Source organism: Rhagoletis zephyria, unplaced genomic scaffold (genome assembly GCF_001687245.7).
Source record: "Rhagoletis zephyria isolate East Lansing unplaced genomic scaffold, Rhagoletis_zephyria_1.1 Rzeph_scaffold_01447, whole genome shotgun sequence".
Taxonomy (NCBI): Eukaryota; Metazoa; Arthropoda; class Insecta; order Diptera; family Tephritidae; genus Rhagoletis; species Rhagoletis zephyria.
In genome coordinates, this window is record NW_016158531.1 from 2581 (window position 1) to 11510 (window position 8930).

The 8930-nt window shown below is 39.6% G+C and overlaps 1 protein-coding gene across 1 annotated transcript; it reads right to left on the reverse strand.

Moving 5' to 3' along the window:
* Positions 1-318: 318 nt before the first annotated feature.
* On the reverse strand, positions 319-1735 carry LOC108364041 (mitochondrial inner membrane protease ATP23 homolog). Its single transcript, XM_017617592.1, has 2 exons — positions 1039-1735; positions 319-979 (listed from the first exon to the last, which is right to left on the reverse strand). Exons 1-2 carry the CDS (start codon positions 1651-1653, stop codon positions 782-784), a joined length of 813 nt encoding a protein of 270 aa, XP_017473081.1. The 5' UTR covers positions 1654-1735; the 3' UTR covers positions 319-781.
* Positions 1736-8930: the final 7195 nt, after the last annotated feature.

Here is an 8930-nt window from a genome sequence, read left to right on the forward strand (position 1 = left end):
CTAGCAACTATAATCGAAAGACCGCCCGCGAAAACACAGAAATCGAGAAAATTAATTAATGATGGCTTTTACAATCATGCACAGTATATTTTACTTAATTTTTTTTTATAAAATTTTATTATTTAAACCCACGAAAATAACAATCGAAACGTTCTGCGTCAGCAAATTTGCAACTTAGAAAAATGGAACTACGATCGAAATGTAGATTAGGTATAATCGTAAATTTCGAAGATTGATCCAAAGGAAACGGAACGCAGAATACCAAAGTTGCCAAACGGAGAAAATTTCGATTTGAGTCGAAATGCAGAATAGGGCTGATTAATGAAACGATATCATTTTTGTGTGTATTTTAATTTAACATTTGCTTTATAAAACCTCGACAGGTCAGCGCGACCATACTCGTCGAGGAGCCATTTTGAACTGACCTCCTTCTGCGCAGAATTAATTCACACCAACCCAAGCAACCTCTTTGGTTAAGGAATTATGCCGAGGGTGGATCATTGCTTGTGAGAATGCTATGAGTTGAGCGAACTCATTGTTGTTCTGATTCATGAGATTCTGTCTTTTTCTTACCCAGACACGAGATTTGCTCTTCTAGCGGCGTGAATGTATGCATGCTTAAATTTGTTGCGATTCAGTTTGTTGTTCGTGCATTCATGCAGCCCTTTAGTACAAACGTATATCCCTATTATAGGCCATTAACTTAATAAATATTAGATCTTCAGAACTTTTTCAACCGTATAAATTATACAAAAATCATGTGGATATCAGTATACACCCGCTATACATCATATCCGTACATTGGTCCTTCCATGTAAGCTCTATGTTGATCGGGAGAGTTGCGTCGTATTCGACGACCTATAGGCTCTAGATCGGCGTAGCATTTTGGAAATACCCGTTCCACTGCTTCAATCGCTTCAACTTTACCCACATTTCGCACAGCCAAAACTGATTGCAGCGCCTTTGTTTTTACACAATTCTGATAGAAAAAGATAAATATATAGTAAATTTAATATATAAGTACTGTTAACCACCAACCTCATGCGCTTGTTTAATGCCAAATATAGAAGCATCGCCTTGCATCATAGCACTTAAAAAAGAACAATGTGCCAAATTTGCTGCCCTTATTTCAGTACATGCCAAATGGTCAATGTTCCGAAAGTCCAAATCATTGTTGCAGTAATCAAACATATGTATCATTTCATGAGTTAGGACACCCTGAACCATGCCTTCATTTCGTGCCATATTCTGGCATACCACAATTTGATTTAGCATTGGATCATAGCCACCAGTGACGGTCGTATCACACACTTCGCAGGAAATATGCCGCCGCAAGTCGATTGGACAACCTGAACTCCGTAAAGCTCCCATCATTAGCTTTACCAAAGGACTGTTTTTGACGCACCAAAACACGTTTCGTTCACATTTTACCTTATCAATATTTTCTCTTCCCTCCATGCCAAGCAGTATGCGTGACCATTTGGGCTTAAATGTCTCACCTCTTCTTTCAGGATACAAGTCATAACCCCATTCTTTGGTTTTGCTGTTATTACTTACACCATCATCATTTGTTGACCCTGAAGATGTTGCCTTCGTGACCTCAACTGGATCCTCTTCTGGCGCCCCCGCTTCAGCTTTGGTAAACAAACCCATTTCAAAAAGGACCGTCACGAATTCAGTATATTTGACGGAAGTTAAATAACAACGCAAATTAGAGCTGGGATACTATCAATAGTATCGATAGTTGAAAACTGTCCCCATTATCGATGGTTTTTGAAAACTATCGATGTCGATTTAGCGAAACTTCTCTCTTTACATTTCTTAGGGCCGTTTGCACCATGTCTAGTTAATTCTAAAGGCTCTGTTATGCATACTTGGCATTGCTTGAGAGTTGTCACATAAGGAATCTGTTAAATGAGCTTCGCGTGTAAGCTGTTACCCAACGCACAGCATTACATACGTAAAAGTCTGTTGGTTTTTGATTTCTACGTAAAAATGGTATAGCAGTGCATGCAATGCCAAGTATGCATAACAGAGCCTTAACTCCCAGTTAAACATCTTTATCGACGTTATCGACACCCATCATATAACATGTGATCGATAAAGCAGTTAACATTCTTAACTGAAGGATGTACCTCCAGTTAGCGTTAACTAGACATGGTGCAAACGGCCCTTAACATAACATTAATTTTTTTTTATCCAAGATAATTCACGGCTGGGGTTTAGTAGCGCTCACAACTATTTCGGGCTACTCCGTACAAAGGGGTGGCCCGATCCAAAAACTTATAGTCAAGGGTCCACGCATTATTTTAACACTCACTTTTGTAAATTTTGGTCACGGTAAAAGTGCACTTTAGCGAAGGTAGGTCAAAATGGGCGGAAAAAGTTCGAGAGTGGTATCAATCGACGCGTCTTAACGCCAATAATAACAATCCGAGACCGGAAATTAATTTTTTTAATTAATTAATGAGTTATTTGCAAAAAACACTTGCGCTTTCCGCATTATGTTTTGATGAATTTCACGCAAATGAATGGAATAAATGAAGTTAATTTAACACGTATTTATTAGTTGTTATACATTTGTGATGTTTTAAGTGTACACTTTAGCGAAATTCTGAATATTTTTTTTTTTTTTTGGGATTTGAGCAGGTTGGCCGGTTTACAGTGTAAACCACCGCCAGGTCATTCCTCTGATTTCAAATGTAATCATCCCAACTGCTGTGTCCAACGCTGCTCCACTGCTAATTATATGGTAATGCCAGAGGCCAGAACCACATGCAACAGTTTCTGCTTGCTCAAGCTTTTGATCTCTGTTAGTATTGTTGTCGAAATTGCACTATACCCCTTGTCGTCTAGAATGACAGTCCTGCTGTCATCATGTACTTAATGTTGAAGCGATCTGTTCTTTAACAGTTTTTAAATTTATAGCGAAAGGTTGGATGTGTTGAGTTAAATCCAATTTAAGCGCCTGCGATGCAATGAAACTCATTTAAACGAGGAGACTTTGTGACGTGGGACATCCAAATAGTACGAATTGATGATTTTGCCTGGGCATGAATCACGTATGACGACAATCGTCTGGTCGATATCGTGCTGAGATTGTCTTGTTTCATGAAAACCAAAAATTGGTGGATCGTTTGGTCGATATCGTCCACTCAATTCCAGTTTTGCTTCACGTAACAGTAACAGTAGCACGTAACAGCAAAACAAATACATGAATCAGTGTTTTGACGACATCGTTTTGTCAGTATCGTTTCAACGACAATCGTTTGAAAGTTACGTGATTCATGCCCTGGTAGACTGCATCGGGTAGCTGGTTCCATGCAATGGATGGCTCTTATGCCGTAGTTGTGTGATTTACACAAGGCTTGCGTGACTTTGCGCGCGCGGATTGACAGGGTTTGAGCGCAGTGGGTACGGATTGCTGTAACTTAAAAGTTATTGCATACATACATAATAGTTGAAATGAGGGGGTTGATTATGAAAATGATTTTTTTTTTTAAGTTAAAATTGGCTTTTTGAAGAAATTTGGATAGTTGTGTAATCTTGGCATTATTGCTTTCTCTGAAAATGTCTAAAAAGGTTTCGTGGTTCTGAAAAATCTCGTAGCTAGATCGGAGATTCGTGAGCCCTCTACATTGAAAGGTCCGGTGCACATAACCGTCAGTTTGTCCACAAGAGCATTGATTCGTGTCTATTGCTCGAATTTGGTAAAGATAAGCCCTGTCATACGTATGGCCGGATAGTACGCGGTTAAGTCTTTTAACTCCAGCAGGGGGCAGCAGCAGTTTCCTGAACCACGTTGTCTCTTTTCTCATTGGGAAAGTAGAGGCAAAGAGGTTTGGGTGCTCGTCTGAGTAGGCTTTAAAGGTCTCATACCAGTTTGTGAAAAGATCGTTTTTTAGTTGCCTGAGGGCTTCGTCCATGGTAAGTTTACAATTCCTACTGGGACTAGTTGTCGTTGCATTTTTTGCAATTTCGTCCGCCTTTTCGTTCCCTGGTATACCTTTGTGGCTTGGCGTCCACACAATGTCTGTTATAATGTTTAGCTCGGAAAGTTTCCTAATAATTCTGCAGGCAATGCTGTTTGTAGGTTGAGGTTTACCAAGAATTTGACATGAGCTCAGACTGTCCGTGAAAATTATTAATTTTCTGACCCCCTTTCTACTTGCAATTTCGATGGCCTCCTCGATCGCAAGGAGTTCACCGAATGAGGAAGAAGTTTTGAATGGGATATGAAAGGCATGTTCAGATTTGTCCGCAAGGTCATAAACACCACATCCAGTCCTTTGGTCGGACAAGGAAGCGTCAGTGTACATCACCTGGAAATTATCGGTCAGGTAGTTGGTTAATAAGCTGGCATGCTGCGCTCTTACACTTACCGCCGTGGTGGATGCCTTGTTGCCTGTAAAAACTTTGTCGACGATTTTTACATTGGGGGAAAGGGAACACCGGTCAATCTCATCAAGACAGTCAAGAATATGCTGGTATTGTAGATAGACCATCGAGTAGCTTGATTTTATGTTCGGATTTGAGATAATAGAGTCTGAAATCGGGTCCTTGTAGGCAAAGATTTTCACCAGCTCTTTTGCTGTGAGCCATTTTGCACGTTCTGCAGGTGGTAACTCATTTGCAAGGGCGTAAATGATGGGGACAGGAGTTGAAGGAGTGAGACCGAGACACCTTCTTAAGAATTTGTTTTGCAGCACTGATATTTTATTGAAAGCTGTCTTAGAGCTATTAGCGGCCGTAGTGTAACCGTACTCAATTTTTGACCATACCATTGATTTATAGATATTTAAGGCTTTCTGAGGATGTAAACCTGACTTAATATTGGTTAGGTACTTAAAAAATTTAATTTTGCTAGACGCGGCTTGAACAGTAGCGGTATAGTGGCTATTGCTAGTCATTGCCATATTTAAAGTTCTTCCTAAAATTTTGACTTCGTTAACTTGTATCCTACTACTACTAACAAGGATGTCTATTGCCTTTTTCGACCCTTGAGAGATGTGCATAACATTCGTTTTAGAGGGATTGAACATTAAATTGAGACGGTTACATTTCGCTACAAACAGACTCAATTTGGACTGCATATTATTGACTGCTTCCTCAAAATTGTTCCCTGCAGAGATAAGAAAAAAATCGTCTGCAAACTGATAAATGTTGGTGTTGCAGTCGCCCAGATTGTGAAGCTTCGCAGTGTAAATGTTGAAGAGGATGGGGGATAACACACTACCTTGAGGTAGACCGTTTTGAATTTGTGTGACCTTTTCGCCCTGAAGAATTCTGAAAGAAAGGAAATTTATAATCCAGTCAACATAAAGGCTTTCTATGTGCAAGCTCATGAGTTGATTTTTAAGAATATTGACATCAACACAATTGTAGGCATTGGAGACATCATAGGTGCAAAGAATTACTTGCTTTTTGTTACTTTTTTAAAGCTGTATTTGATGGATTAGTTGATTTAAACAAACTGAGGTGGACTTATTTTTCCTGTATGCAAAAGTAGAGTGAGGGAGGATGCTATTCGTTTCAATAAACTCATTTATTCTGTTTTTAACGCACGTGTTTATAGTTTTTAGCATGACCGAAATAAGTGAGATCGGTCTGAAATTTTGGTAGAGACTTAAATCCTTACCCTTTTTAGGTATTGGAACAATCTTGATTGTTCGCCAATGCTAGGGGATCTGATTTGTTAAAAAATTGTCATTAATAGCAGTCCTAAAGGAGTTAATTGTCTGATCCGATAGCGCCTTCAGCATACCATATGAAATTCGATCCACTCCCGCAGCTGTGTCTTTCTTTTTGCTCAGCACCTCCTGAATCTCCTCGTAGGTGATCGCCAGCTCATGACATGGCTGAACAGATTATTGATCTCCTCATTGGACGGTTGTGCGGCAACCTGCTCCTTCAGCATGTCTAAGTATAGCTGGTTGTTTTCTTCGTTCCATAGACCCTTACAATCTTGACTATAATCCCCCCTCAACGACCTCACAAACCGCCAAGCTCCACTACCCATACCCTGATTTATCTCCTCTATTTTGCTATTGAAATTATCCTTTTTTGCTCTTTTTGCCTCCTTCTTCCATGTTTTTTTGTTGCTCGATGAGACTTTCCATGTTTTCCGGACTTGGACATTGCTTGACTTTTTTAAAGGCAATAATGAGAAATCTGTAAACCTTGGCTAAGTCATCATTCCACCAGGCTTTTGGTGATCTATTGTTTTTGGTATTAAAGGTCGCCTTATCGATTTCCTCTTGTATTCTGGACTCCAACGCTTGGACATTTGACTCACACTCGACCCCTCTCAAAGCCTCAAGGAGTTTTCTTTTGGCTGTGAACTTCGTTATGTTTTTCACGATTGCATTCGTTTCCACGATTATAGGGAAGTGGTGACTTCCACCAATATGCGTTTGGTCCACTGACCATTTGCACCGCATAGTGCTGTTAGTGAACGTCAGATCAAGCACAGAGCCACCTGTCGATCTCATGTCCCTTTTATAGGTAAGGCTGCCATCGTTAAGACTATGAAAAAAGGATTGTTGGATGGTGTTAGTCAAATGTTTGCCGCGATTGGAGTCCACACTATCACCCCAGGCCAGGGCTCTAGCGTTGAAATAGCCCATCATAAAAACATTATTAAACGGTTCCAGAAACAGTAATATCCTATCCATTTCATTGTTGAAATCCCTAATACTGAGGTTGGGTGGAAAGTATGCGCTACAGATGACAATATTAGGGTTGAGATTTTTAGTCTCAATCAGAATAATGTCATAGTCAGAGTGGAAGGTGATTCTTTTAAATGAAATGTCTTTTTTGATGGCAATGGCAACACCACCATAACCATCAGGGCGATATTTTTTGACCAGCTTAAAGTTTATCAGTTTCTTGTGTGGAGTACGACTAGATAGAAAAATCTCGCTAAGGCAAGCAATGTCGATCGCATATTTGTGCAAATAGAATTCTATAGAATCTAAGTTAGCTCGCAGTGATTGGCAATTATATTGTAATAGCTTCATCATGTATGAACGGATTTAGTGATCCCGTAATCTCAGTCTCATCTCTTCTGGAAATAATTGTTTCAAATTGATTTTTAAGGCATTGTATACCTTCAAAAAGTTCAGTGTTGTTACTCTGAATAGAAATTCGTTGTGTGATTTTTATCATCTCAGTTATGAGACGTTCAAACTGTGATACGAGACCTTTTTGGTACTCAGGTGAGTTGTAAACTGGGTTCCCAGGGGCTTTAACCGTCGTCCGTCTAAAAGGCTCTCTTACCGTTATAGGAGCTGACATTGTCGCACCTCTTTTAGCAGTTTGGCTGTATGTTCTTCTAGTGAAATTTCTATTTATATTGTTTTCCCTATCAACAACCTCAGTATCTTGCGTCGGCAACGCAGGAAAAGTCCCATCATCGCACTCTAACATGCTGAACCTATTGTTTCTGGGATAGTATTAATCCAAAACTTCCTTCCTAGACAACTTCTTGACTGTCCTGATGCGATTGACCATCTGTTCCTTTTCCCAATGTGGGCACATTTCTTTATTCTTAGCAGAGTGGCCTGTCTTACTGCACAAAATGCAGACATTTGCACTACATGAAGGGTCCTGGCATTCACCTTTGCCGCACATAACACACCTCTTTTTACCTTTGCATGACAATTTGGTGTGACCAAGACGGCCACAATTGTCGCATTGTCTCAAGGGGGGAATATAAAAGTCAACAGAGAGCATTGTATAATTGTAAATTATAAATTTGGGAATGTCATCACCAGTGAAACCAATTTTGACCGAAGTTGTCGGTACATATGAATTACTTATGGTATCTTTCCTATTGAAGCGTCTGACAGAACATATCGGAATGGTGGACCTAGCTTTTTTATGTCATTTTCCTCAAAGCACGTGGGTATGCCCCTTACAACTCCATAAATTTCTAAGGCCGTTCGGGGTATAAACGGTCTTAAGCCTCTTTGGATAATTTTTTTATCACTTATAAAATTGTTGGCCGCAAAGGTATTTTTAAAGGTAACTTTGTATAACGTTTTGCCAATGGCAGTAATAAGGTCCATGTCTTTAATTCTCAGATCTTTAATTGGCTGAATAAAGTCAGACCAGTTGAGACTTTTTCGTTTGTCATCTGTGTGTTGGCTGAAGCATCAACCAACACAAAGATTTCACCCTTAAAGTGTTGAGGGTATAACACTGTGTCACTTTCGTCTCTTGTGCTTTGATTTGGTCTGACTGTACCACAGCCACCTGCGTTTTCGGTCCCGTTGCTGTTCCCTGCATCGGTTTCAACAACCATATCATTATTTTGTTCTACCGTTATTTTTCCACTACATGTTTTTCCTTCTTTTTCATGTAATTTCACTAGCCCTCCACTAGCAGAGAGCTCATAAAAATCCGAACCAGCATCATCAATGCTGATTTTTTGCCTTTTAGAGTTCAAATCTTCAATTTCATCTTCAATAGACGCCACCGACCATGGAGTCGGCGACGCCAAACTACTCATTTTCTTCAGCGCTCTACGCGGCACTTTTTTCTTTTTTTTAACAGGCAACTTAAGATTTTTCCTATTACCCAGCCAGCAAGAAAACGTACATTTTACGAACATTACGTTTTACGAGGGATTCTCGTATCGCCAAAAAGTTAGAGAAAAGCTCGTAAACGATTAAACCAAAAAAAATATAATAGAAAGAGGCTTGTAGTAATTTGTCAGCACAAGAAAAAATTTTAGTTTTGTTGACAATTTTTCTTCAATCACAATATTTTAAAAGTAAGTAGTTTGTTAAATAAGGTCCAATCAGCTGATTGGACCTTATCAGTGTGGCTTTAGGCCTGGAAAATCCACCATAGATCAGGTATTCACAATACGCCAAATCTTGGAAAAGACCCGCGAGAATAGGATCGACACACACCATCTATTTGTC

Excerpts from the sequence above, each read along its gene's own strand:
- LOC108364041 (XM_017617592.1), bottom strand. The coding sequence starts at position 1,653 with ATGGGTTTGTTTACCAAAGCTGAAGCGGGGGCGCCAGAAGAGGATCCA. Across the intron at positions 980-1,038 it reads GCATTAAACAAGCGCATGAG|AATTGTGTAAAAACAAAGGC; the intron begins GTTGGTGGTTAA and ends TTTTTCTATCAG.